We start from the raw sequence: 13,309 nt of genomic DNA on the forward strand, positions 1-13,309 counted from the left end.
TGTTGAGATAGGTCACAACTTTGCCAAATGTGAATTTAAAAGTCTATGTTTCCCATTTTGGAACAATAAAAGAGAAACAGACACATTTGAGGACAAAAAATGATGAAAAAGTAGAGGAATTCTTAAAAAAAAAAAAAAAAAAAGTATACAAAATAAAAATATGAAGACAACATTTTATTACATTAGTTTGTTCATCTTTTTTTTTTCTCCGGAAATGTTTCATCTCATGCGATTTACCAATTGTGCCAGGGCAAAGTCTTCTTGGCATCGGTTGGCATGATTAGTCTGTATTTATATCTTGCCCAGTAGATAGTCAGTAATCACTTCAAACAGCCAGGCATTAGTGAACATGGCCAGCCCTGTCTATGGTAAGCGTAGCATCTTTTGCTATCACACTAAGGAGAACAACAGTATTTAAAAGTATGAGCTTCATGCAGTACACCATTGGAAACACCCCTGAGGTGTCATGTGCATGGTCACTGTGTCCCACATCATGAAACCTCACTACGGTCGTCTGTTGAACTCCTGCCCTCATCACACAGTGCTCTCCACAACCCACTCTGAGCTCTCAAAAGCCCCTTTGTCCACATCTCCATCACCTTCATCACACTGTAGCAGCATGCCATTGACAGAGAGGCTCCTTTTAGTCCAAATGTTGCTGATGCGTTGTGGGTAGCTGAGGCACTGTGTGCTACCAACGTCGCCCATGTCAAACGAATGGCTCCTCTTGGGCCTGCTTTCGTTTGGTAGGGTGAGCATCTGATCCAGCTTGGAGTCTGTCCGGCCCAGAAGTGGCACCTTATCGGACCGTGTACCCATACCCAGAGCCATAGGACTGGTGGAGGAGGGGCCTCCCTGCTCCTTGGTCGGGCCTCTGAGCTCCAGGGAAGCGAATGCCCCCAGCAGGTGGTCCAGGTTAGGCCGTGTCTTTAACTGTACATGCTTCCTCCACTTTTTGTGGAGCGTGCTGCATTCGCTGCGTAGGCTGTAGTGGTCAGCCTCTCCCACATCCATTGAGCCTGAGGAGGAGGATGAGGAGGAGATGCTGCTCTGGAGGGAGCCACACTTCACCTCATCCCTGACCACCACCATAGGCTTGACCTGAGGGGGAGCTCCATTGACTCTCTGGTTGCCTCCGTTAGTCTGTGAGTAGGTGTTGATCACTTCGGGCAGTTTACTGGACCGAGAGCTGCTGCAGACTTTGTACCTTACCATGAGAATGATGATAAAGACCAGCAACGTGGCCACAATGATCCCACCGATCACTAGTATCATTGTACCGCCCAGGAACTGGCTGTGAAGGGCCTGGCAGCGATGGTACTCATCTCGGGTGATGAACTGCACGCAGCCCACCACATTGGTGGCTGTTAGGGTGGTAGCGGTGTCATCCCAGATGGCAAGGACACACAGGTCGTACTGCATTCCTGGCACAAGGTTTGTCAGAACGAAGGCCTTGCTGGCCACTGGGATCATCCTTTGAACAGAAAGCACAGAGTTATTAACAGAGGCTAAGCACTTTTTCAATTACCCATGCCTGACTCTACAGAAGAGATCAAAGCTCGTGGCCAATGTGACATGCTAAACAGTTATTAAAATGCACATTGCCACTTAGAGTGATTGCTTCATTTGAAGCTGTATGTTTGATGTGATATGTAACAGTGGATAGTAACATGAAAACAATCAATGATCTTCTCTGAGTGATGAAACCATAATTAAATTAAAATCCCAGACAGAACTCAAGCATTGGCTCAAGCATTGTGATTGATGTCTTCTTGGTTCAGCAGTTTTCCACATGAATAAAGGAGATGAAAAGACACCCTTAAAAAGCTACTTGTGTTTCACCCTTTACAATCTGACAATGTCCTCAGGGACATTAATAAATTATTATACCTACACACACACACACACATATATATATAGTACATTGTAAAGGGTACTTTAATTTATTGTAAAGGGAAATAGTTTTTTTTCATTTTAGTGAGAGTACTTGAAAGTAAAGTGGTTTTCTTTGTGATACACTACAGCACAGCATACGGAGACACAACAAAATGTGTTCTCTGCATTTATCATGACAGACGCCCTGGTAGCAGTGTGTGGGGACGGTGCTTTGCTCAGTGGCTCCTCAGTGGCTTGGGATATGAATCTTCTGATTATGGGGCAGCTTCCTTAACCGTTTGGCCACCACTGCCCCAAAAGAGGATTATCTGTCAGAAGTGGGATTCGAACCCATGCCTCCAGCAGAGACTGTGACCTGAACGCAGCACCTAAGACCACTGACGTTCTGACGTTCCTGACTTTAAGAGTTGTAACGCCAATGTATTTTAGACAATTAAAGATTCAGCATTTTGAGTGAAATTGCAGAGTGTAGGGAAAGATTCACTAGTGAATTGATCTAAAATCAGGATCTAGAACCTAGAAATCAGTAGGCAGTCCAATCATCAGTCCACTTTTCAACTGGTTGGACTTTTAGCTTCTAATGGTGAAGGATCCACCTCTATTTAAATTCAACCTTTAATCAATGTAATGTAACAAGTCCAAGATGAGCTAGTCATTGATTTCATTAATAATCAAGCTGTACCAAATACAAAGGACAGAGATTTTTATTCAGCTCCTCAGTTGTATGCTTGTGAATTTCCAATTTTTATGGTGTTTGCTGTGTATAGGAATACCGTGGGCTGAGTTTGCTATTGTCCTGCAGTAAGGACAGTAAGTTTGAGTCATGCATGTAAGGCAATCAGTCTATACATAAACCCCATTAGTTCAACTCTTAGCAGAATAATAGAAAATGAGATCTGAACAGCTCTTTTGAAAGGTCTCATAAAGGCTCAGTTGACTCACAGTTTTCTCCTTCTTGCAAATAGGTCTGATAATACGATAAATTGATTATTTTCTTTTACAAGTTGTCTTACTGGCTCCAGAGTATTTGCTCTACTGGAACCCTTACATCTGTCATTTGTGGGACTGTAGTAAATCTACCTTGTGTATGGACGCTTCATATGTTCATTAGACTCTGTCCCTGTGCTAAGACAGCTCATTATTCATTCATATTTTTCTTCTCATAGAGAGGGGAAGCTTTATGAGGCTTCCCTGCCCCTTCCCAGTTCCCTGATTGATCTTCAACTGCCTGCATCTCAGGTTAATGCAGCATTTCAGATTTTCCTGCAGTAAGGTGCATCTTCCTAAAATGTCATGGTTTGTGTCCGTGGAAGCATTCTCAAAAAGTCATTTGTACAAGAGACTGCATCCATACACACTTCTTATCAGAGCATGAGGGACACTTCACTATAGTTTCTTCTGGAATACAGCAAACAGCTAATCAGAGCTAGTCAAACAGCTAGTCAGAGTGAACACACACTCAACTGGCTTTAGTGGCAGGGTCAGACCAAATGACAATGTAGAAACACACAGCCGATCAAATTTAATCACTGGAAATGTCTAAATATATAAATGAAGCAATAAAACAATGTTCAGCTCACTTGAGATGCATTTTGCATGTGAATAGGATGGGAGGAGTGATGATGAGACTGATGTTCTTTAAAAACTCAGGAAGGGGCAAATGCATTGTTCTCAAACAGCTCATAGAATAAACCTTTCACAGTATCTCACCCTCCCTTTCACACACATACCGACATACCAACAGCATTAGCAAAACGAAAACCCATCTGCATTCCAAGAAGATGGTGACAGTATCTGACACGCAGTGGAGGGGAAATGTACTGTCTTTAATAAACCAGAGGCAGTAATGCGACTCAGATCCTGCTAGACATATTAAGGAAATCTGCGATTACAAATGAGTAGAGTCAGGCTGAACTGTTCAAAAACAGCAGTGAGTAATGCATGTTTACAGCGAATAAAGTCTTGTGTTTCCCCTGTGCTTCCATTTCAGTGACTATTTAAAGCTATTTCTTATCTCTTGGAGTCAACACATTCCAAGAAGTTGCTCGTTTATTATGAAATATATTACATAATTTCTAGCTTATCACTAGTCCAACAGATCATGGTGCTGTGTGTGAAACCACATTTGTTAATGCCATTTATATTGCTACATAACTTTAACTCAGTGGCACCACTATAATGCGAATTGCAAATCGCAAGCATGCAACATACAACATAAAACTGATCTGTGAGATGAAAGTTGCTGTGGTTTACTAGAGCAATTAACAGGGATTAAACTCAGAAAAAAATTATGCCACATTGTGTTGTCTATGTGTATTTGTTCAAAGTTCAAATTAGGCAAAGGAATGTATTTACCTGTAAATTAGGACTTCGTCGTCAGAGCAGTTGTACTGGAGCTGATACATTTTCACTTTGGGGGCCGTCTTGCTGACCGTCCACTTAATCAGGGCTGAGACTGAAGTCACCTCAGACACAGACACCACACGCTCAGGCTGCACTTTGGCCTCCCCTTTGCTGGTCTTGGTAGAGCTTGTGATGTCTGAAAGGCGCGACTTTGGCTGAGAGGCATGGCCTGTTCCATTGCTAAGGTGTGGCAGTTGGATGATGGACAGCTCTATGGAAGCTGTGGATTCCCCAGCAGCATTGGCAGCGATGCAGGTGAAGGTGCCATAGTCTTTGGAGGTTGTGACCATAATTTCCAGAGTTCCATTCTCATAAATTGTTGCTCTTGATGAGTTACTGATTAGTCGGTCATCTGGGGCGACCCAGTGAATGGCTGGCATGGGGTCTCCGACTGCCTTGCAACGCAGACTGGCTGTCTGGCCCTCCAGAACTAGCAACTTGTGCGTATTCTGGGTGATGAGAGGCGGCTCGCAGACAAACTCCTCCTCGGGCACATACCAGAAATAGCGCCCCTTCAGACTTGGAGGAGAAGCGCAAGTTTCCATATCGTCCTCTCGCTCCAGGCGCCGCAGCCACAGCACTTCACAGTTGCAGTGCAGTGGGTTGCCTCCAAAGCTGAGAGAAAGCACAGGTGAAAATGGAGTGGTGAGCACTGCACCGCTCTGGGAACGGGCAAAAATGGGGTCTGGTGGGAGCTTCTGCAAACGGTTGGAAGTGAGGTCCAAACGGGCCAGTTTTTCCAAGTCTGTGAAGGTGCCTTCAGCTATGAAGTTAATAAGGTTGTGGTCCAAGCTCAGTTGGTGCAAACTGACCATTTTGCGAATGGCTTCCCAAGGCACTTGACGGAGGTTGTTGTAGGAGATATCCAAGTCCTCCAGTGTTAGCAGTAGGTCATCGAAAACCTCCTTTGAGATTCGGCTCAGTTGGTTGTTGTTGAGAATTAGGTGCTGGAGGTTGACCAGCCCCCGTAGGTCATCGGGGCCCAGTTCTGTCAACCGGTTGCTATCTAGATGGAGGGAGCGCAGAGTTTCAAGGTCAATAAAAGAAAAGGGCTGGACGTAGCTGATGGTGTTTCGGGAGAGCGTTAGGTCCACTAAGCTCGTCATGTTGGTGAAGTCTCCCTGAGTAACCTTAATGATGTAGTTCCCACCCAGGCGCAGCTCAACAGTCCGCCGATCGATGTTTGGTGGTACAAAAAGCAGGCCTTTTGATGGGCAGAGTGTTCCCAGGGATTCCGAGAGGTTCTGGCAGACACAATACTTTGGGCATGCACAGGCCGTCAATACTGCAGTTCCCAAGAACAGGAGGCAGCAGAGCACTTTGGCCATGGTAGTTCACACACAGGGATCTGTAAGAGAAAGAGAACAAGAAGAATCTAGCTGATCACTGAAAAATAATATCAGGCTGTTTAACTGAATGTTTAAAGAACCTGGTGCCTGGAGACTTACAATTCAAAGTGAAGTGTCACACAGCAGCACAGCACACGGTGCACACAGTGAAATTTGTCCTCTGCCTTTAACCAATCACCCTGAGTGAGCAGTGGCCAGCCATGACAGGTGCCCGGGGAGCAGTGTGTGGGGACGGTGCTTTGCTCAATGGCACCTCAGTGATAGCTTGGCAGATCGGGATTCGAAATGTTGACAACTTGACATCTATGAAAGTGTTGCAAACCTACATGATACCAAGAACTTGGCCTACAATTTGATTTCAGAACAAATGTGGCAAGCATTTGCACTCTGAAGCCCACAGTTTTGAATGGCATGTATGTCATTGTTTGTAAAAGTCTAAAGAACGATTTTAAATTTACATTTACATTTACATTTACAGCATTTATCAGACGCCCTTATCCAGAGCGACTTACAATCAGTAGTTAAAGGGACAGTCCCCCCCTGGAGCAACTTAGGGTTAAGTGTCTTGCTCAGGGACACAATGGTAGTAAGTGGGATTCGAACCCGGGTTTTCTGGTTCATAGGCGAGTGTGTTACCCACTAGGCTACTACCACCCTAATTAAATAAATTATGAGGCAAGTGAACTTCTGCTCACACTTTGCTTATTTTAGTTGGACTTTAACCTTTGTGTGCTGTGATTTTATTGTTGTGTGACCAATAGGAACAAAACTTCCAAGCAAGCTCGAAAAAACCAAGATAGAGGAGAGGTTGATTATAACAGTGGGTGGGCGTAGGTCTGTCTGCAACTGATGTGATGTCGCATGAGATCTGCCGACTGCTGAAGGGGCAGAGAATAAACTGACTGCTGTCAAGTCGGACATCTTTTTGTATGAGATATGACTGCAATGCAGAGCACGCTGCAGTAGAGGTTTTATTTTTTGAATAGACACTTTTAATGCATTTTTGTGCAGTGTTCTTCTCCCTAAAAAAATAATAATAATGCAAGATACCAGACTGATGAAGGTGATATCTGGAGAAAAATAAAATTAGCCCAAAAAAGTTCACTCATGTGCAATAATGTTTTGAAACAAAAAAAAAGTTGAATCTTCTATTCCTACTAAATGTATGTCACTCCATGACATGCATCGTCTCTTGGCCACAAAACCTAATGGAAATTTGGTCAGTAATGAAAATCTGCTTTACCATTCTCATTTGTATTTAAAATAAAGATCAGGTGCAGGCAAACTATGGCCCGCAGGCCTGCCATAGATTGGTGCCGATTTGCCCAAATAATTGCCCATAACTGTAACTGCATTACACCAGGTGGCGCATTTGGCACAGATAGAGCTGAAGATCTTTGCCCGAACCAGACAGGTTTTACACTGGCTTGCATGGTAAATGAGCAGTCATGTATGGCAAGCAGTCAGGGCATACAATAATCTCCAGGATCATGAACAACAACAGAACGACGTAAAAGACGCCATTTGTGAAAGCGCTGTTCCCAAACACTCCCTCAACTGCATTTTTTGCACCGCTGCGCATTACCCAGGATGAATCTTGTAATCTAATGATCTCAGTCCTGTGTGCTTTACAGCAAATGAAGTTGAACTGTCAGGACCCAATCAGCAAGCAGAAATTCAAACCACACCAGTGAAGGACGGATCTCCTACACTGCCAATGACTGCACCCATCTGTGACAATACTCGTGTTTTTAAGTGGTTGCCTGAATAACCACTTCAGGGATACACTTGATTTATTCTCCTTAACAGTCCAACAATTACTCAATATCAAAAGGCTTATCGTGGTCGCCCTTAAAACCTTTGGTGACGGTCACTATGTGGCACATACTTATTATGTGATGGAAAGAGAGGCTGTATTTCATACATACATTTTCACTCCTTTGTACTACTATATATAAAGAAACAGATCCAATCATTAAACACGCACACTTCAAATACACAAAATGCAGATATCTTAAACATTTTATGCCAGTGTGATCATGAAGTACAAAAGGATGATTACTTGGAGATCTGTCCTTGACTTTCTGTGTTACTGATTGTGTAAATATGAACACTGTAATGCCTTTTTATGTTTATGTCTGTTATGTATGCATATGGTTCTGGCCCGGCCCATCTCGTCTGTCATATATTAAAAGTCAATGTGGCCCCTGAGCTGAAAAGTTTGCCCACCCCTGCCCTAGATAGTTGTATACACATTGCATCACTGTATTACTTTTCATCTCAACCCAGAAATTCATTTTGCACTAACAGTAACAAAAGTGGCTCACCCAGTAAAAAAATAAAAAATCAGTCACAAATTCTCTCTCACCTTACATGAAGGCCTCCATTTTCCCGATTTCATTATTGAGACATTGCATAAAAAGAAAAAAAAAATGCTCCAAGGCCCTGGCTGTATGCTTGTTTAGTTGAGAGAATGGGTGCAATTGTGAATGTGGTAGCAGGATTCGCTTGCAGATGCAACTTGAAAATAAATGGGGACACTTTCCTTCATTTAAAAGGCCATCATTCTTGCGGATTTGCATTGGTAATTCTGAGCACATTTGAAAATTAAATCCATTTAAATCCATTAAAAATGGCAGACAGGGCCTGGGACACAGGGATTGTTTGGGAGGCTGGAAAGCAGTTTAATTTGCAAGATCAGAGGGAATGTGGGTTATTAATCCTAAGAGGCAAATAAAGGCCTCTGCAAAACATTGAGATTGTCTAATTGTGGTCTGCCACCCCATCTGCCTTTGCATTCTTATGTGTTCACCAGTGTTCAATAACTCATAATTATGAGCAACATTATATGTGACAACCTCACACCCTCTCAAAATACTATTACTCCTTGCAGGGTTGCCACATTTGGATTGTGTGTGTCACACAGAGATAATTGGATTGAGGATGCATGCAGAAATAAAGATGAAGTGAATCATGTGAAGTTCTTATGGAATAAAAAGGCAGAAATCAGTGTATGATAAAGCCAATCTGAATATAAATTTTGGCCAAAAGATTATGACGTTAAGACTACAAATAACAAATCTGTTACAGGAAGTAATCTGTTAATTTCTTAAAAACATTAGATTATATCTTAACTAATATAAAATATCTGAAATTGTTAATCATGACTATTTGAGGGGTGGTGGTGGCTGTGGTTGGGTGAGTCTAGTGCACAAGACCATGAGAGCGGATAGTCCAAGAACAGTCCTCACCTCATTCATCCTTTCTTTTGTTAATTGTTGTTTTCTGCAGTTGTGTCTTCTATATTTATATAATAACTTCATTATTTTAAATAGTTACAATATTATTGCCTATATATCACTTTATTGGGCAACACATTTGTCGTATCCAATGAAAAATTCACAAATATTTTCTCTACAAATTCTCTACAAAAATTACATACATTTTGGAAGTTGCAATCCATCCCATCATTTCTGGAAATTGGCTGTACATAAAAATATAAAATAGTATAAATGTTTCAATTTGACTTTAATATTTACTTTGACCAAGGCAAATGCTTTTCACAGCCAGAAGAAAATTCTAAATAAATGAAAGCCTAAAAAAACTAACTGCAAAGTGACTAATGGATACAATAGCCTGCAGGCAGGGATGGAACTAACTGCATTTTTCAAAATCCTGCCAGGGAAAGAATGCAGAGTGATGTGATCCAAGCATACTTTCAGGATCATAGTGTAAATCTCATGAATCATGAATTTGCTAAGAATATTCAGCTTATGGAAACATAATTATTTATGCTCATATTTCATCAACTTGGTCATGGCTTCGAGTCATGGCTACTCAACGTCTCTTAGATACCCATATCTTCATTCCATGTAGTAAATATAGTAAATATAATTTCAATTTTTTAAAGAGCCTACTGAGATTATGTTGTGTTTTGAACAAAACCACTCTATGAGATCAGAAAGACAGAACCAATACCATTAATATGCCATAATTCTCAATTATTATGTGTTACAATTGATGAAGGACATATTATTAATAAGTTTCTGTGGCAATGCACTAAATTCCTCATGGCTTTCCTTTTAACCGAAGTGCACTTTCTTTCCTCATCTGCACAACAGAAAGCTGCACAGTCATGGCTCAGCATTCTGGTACACAGTCTTCTGGCACATTACACCTGGATACGTGGCTGTTTGTTCTACCTGGACTGGTCCATCAGACTTTGAATGGAGTTAGTATATTTCTTCCAAGAATGCATTACACAACTTCGAATCATGCCCTCGGCCGACCAACAGGAGAGATGGACCTCAACCAGCTGTTGGTTCAGACATATTCGCAGCATGTAATGTAAAAATGAACAAAGGACAAAGGGGCATCTGCTATAATGGGAAGCTTCCTACAAAAAAATGCTTCTCTCAAGAGAGATGAAGGCCAAAAAGCTGTGGCCCTAATGAATGGGTGAGAGCAAAAAGTACATCCCGGTAAAAGCCTCTTTCATCTGGATGGACAGGGAGAGCTGTGGAGGGGGGGTAAGAAAGTGAGAGCAGAGGAGAAATATAAGTGACCTTCCAACTGAGAAGGAAAAAGCTATCGAGTGGAAGCACCGAGCACTGAGACGGCTGTGTAAACTCTAAAAGGCTCTGACTAAAATCACAGAACACGTAGTTCCCACCCAGGAAATGGCATATACATATCTGTATTTATATGTAGCATGAATGGAATTATTGTATGAAATGTGCCTTTTTACACCAAAGTGTACTTTGTTTTATTCTGTATTGCTTATTGGGTCTGACTTTGAAATGCTTTTCTTTTAACTAATTTACTATTCTGCTAAGAAAAGGTTAAAAGAAAGAAATCTGAGCAACATATCTTTCTCATTCATACTGCATGAACAAAGCAACACAACATGAAAGTACATAGAACATGAAAGTAATAAAGCTCTTGTCATCAGAGAATACACCTTCTTTGTTGCTTGAAAATTCCAAATCAAAAACATTTTTAATGAAGGACAGATCAAATGTGTCAAAAGTGTTTGGTAGATGGTGTACAGGGGCATAACAGAAGACATGGAGAATACCGGACCGCAGACATCAACCTGAAAATACAGAGAAATCAGCACAACAACCAAAAAAAATGTGTCATTTTTTTAAAATGCTTCTGTAATACTGTTGTGCTGTATTATATTTAGTTTATTTCATCACCTTCATGCATGTGGGTTTTATGACTAATTAAAATGCACTCAAAATGCGTAAGGGAAATCTTTTACACCACGTCAGCATCAACATAAAAAAAATCTATTCACATTTGCATCTGAATACACAAAGCATGCATTCACTGCATTTATCAGACGCCCTTATCCAGAGCAACTTACAATCAGTAGTTACAGGGACAGTCCCCCCCCTGGAGCAACTTAGGGTTAAGTGTCTTGTTCAGGGACACAATGGTAGTAAGTGGGATTTAAACCTGGGTCTTCTGGTTCATAGGCGAGTGTGTTACCCACTAGGTTACTTCCACCCCACGTATGTATTGTGGACTGAATACAGAATACTCCATCTTTGTATTCTGTGCACGAATAGCTATAACATGTATTCCATTATCAGTGATGACATTTCATGAATGCAGAAACTACATTTAGACATTAGACTGGAAATCTGAAATCCAATCACAGTCACAGCGAGGTCTGCCAGGCTGGGTCCCAGGTAAACTTCTTCCTCACCAGGATCATGGCCATCAGTCAGTGTCTTTATTAACATACACACTTATTGGAGTTTGTGCGCTGTCTGAGTGATATATTCCAATATTTACAGCTGAAGTCAGAGTAACAGACCTGGGTGGCAGCACATTGAGGAGCCAACAATCCACATGCTCCGCATCATGTTTTATGCATAACTGTTCTCATCTATGATTTCCTGACAAATGGTCCCTGTGGCAGAAGCTCCTCAGCACACTCTGAGTTTCTTGCACGTTTTAGCTCAGATTTCCCCCTTGGTGTGATTAGTTGGAGAAGATGTGGTCTCCTCAGTTGGTCTCACCCCGACGCTAAACAAACTCAGGGGCAGTTCATTTGTGGTGAGAACGTGATCTGACTTCAACCCAGTCTGTTTAACATGGTCTGGGTTAGCGTTCTTGTGCTTGCCCAATACTCACTCCCTCCTTCTGCTCTGTGTGCACCACCAAAGCACTTTCAAGACACCTACTCAAAATGAATTCAGTGCTCTGTTGACAAAATTTGAGCCTGGTCTGCTGCTGAGATAATTACTATGACCATGAACAAGTGCCACCTCTGCTGTGACATGCCTGCAATGTTAAAATGTATAGAAGCAATGCTCTAGGACACAGGAATCCCGTCTTGACGTGATCATCTTTAAGTGGTGTGTTTTTTCAATCCAGAGGGACTGTACTCTCACTGCTGATCTGACTTGCAAACACATTTTGTAAATTAAGACAAGTGTAATAAACGAAATATCTTCTAAACCTCTGACCTGTTGTTGTGTCGTACTTTCTCCGACTACATACATTTGTCTGTATGTGCCCATGAACAAGTGGCACCTATGAATAGTTATAATTGCATACTGGCTATAAATGTTATAGACATACATGTAAATAAAAATCACCCTTTATTTGCTAATCACATTTTATTTCTTGATCAATGACCATTGGCAAATTAATTTAATACATTTAATTAGCTAATTATTATTTAATTTGCAACTGTATATTAAATATGAATAATTTGATTATCTTCACTGATTGTCATCTTAATTTGAGCCATAGTGAAACACGGGTTGCTGCAGCACTTGTAACCACAGGCTTGCAGATGGGCTGCACATAGATCTGATAACAGACATGGTTTTCAAAGGTTGGAAAAGCTACGTATTATAGGACTGAAGTTACAGATGAACCTTCCTCTTCCATTTCATGGCTAGAAAACCTATCATGTAGTGCTGCACCTAGAACCAAGTCAAAAATACAGATTTTTTAAAGGCAAATTGGACTGCAAATCACATATGAAAGATGCTAAATATAGCTGCTGCTGCTGCTGCTGCTTCTTCTTCATCCTCTTATAGCACTTTCAAATATTAAAGCTGTGCGTTGTTATTTTTTCTGACACTCTATAGCTTAGATTAAGAGTTTCAACCACAATCCATAGAAGTTCAGTATAAATTTCAGGTTATGCTGCAACCTTTTTAAAAAAAAGAATGCAGATGGGAATGACGGAACACACAGAGATGAGAATCAGCATGTGACTACAACTCCACTCCTATAGATGGCGCTGTACAAATGGGTACTTTGAATTACTGCTGGTCATAACATAACAGACCGATCACAGCATCTTGTATTTCATCTCTGCTTTTACTGTAGAATATCGCAATATGTACAGTATCACAATATAGTGTGATATAATCGTAACTTGATACGTGTATTGTGATATGTATTGTATTGTATTGTGATATCCTTGCCAATACACACCCCTAATGCAGATGTATTTCTCCTCTTCTGCAGTCATTCAATTGCTTTAGTATTCCTTACACATTCAACCAAAGTAACCTTTCATATTTTATGAATACAGTATTTTATGGACTGATATAATGTGTGATATAAAACATATTACTAAGATTTTATAAACCTTCTTTATGAAAGGAATACATACAGTATCCAACAGC

At 41.1% G+C, this 13,309-nt stretch overlaps 1 protein-coding gene across 2 annotated transcripts in view; it reads right to left on the reverse strand.

The window, feature by feature from the left end:
- Positions 1-212: 212 nt before the first annotated feature.
- Positions 213-13,309, reverse strand: part of LOC114789235 (leucine-rich repeat and fibronectin type-III domain-containing protein 2) — a 92,460-nt gene continuing 79,363 nt past the window's right edge. For both annotated transcript variants that reach the window (XM_028978433.1, XM_028978442.1), the window contains exons 4-5: positions 4,252-5,647; positions 213-1,474 (exon numbers count right to left, since the gene is read on the reverse strand). In XM_028978433.1, coding sequence (XP_028834266.1) covers positions 535-1,474; positions 4,252-5,627 — 2,316 coding nt within the window. In that variant the 5' untranslated portion in view covers positions 5,628-5,647 and the 3' untranslated portion in view covers positions 213-534. The remainder of the gene's footprint in view (positions 1,475-4,251; positions 5,648-13,309) is intronic.

Source organism: Denticeps clupeoides, chromosome 1, assembly GCF_900700375.1.
Source record: "Denticeps clupeoides chromosome 1, fDenClu1.1, whole genome shotgun sequence".
In the NCBI taxonomy this organism is placed as follows: Eukaryota; Metazoa; Chordata; class Actinopteri; order Clupeiformes; family Denticipitidae; genus Denticeps; species Denticeps clupeoides.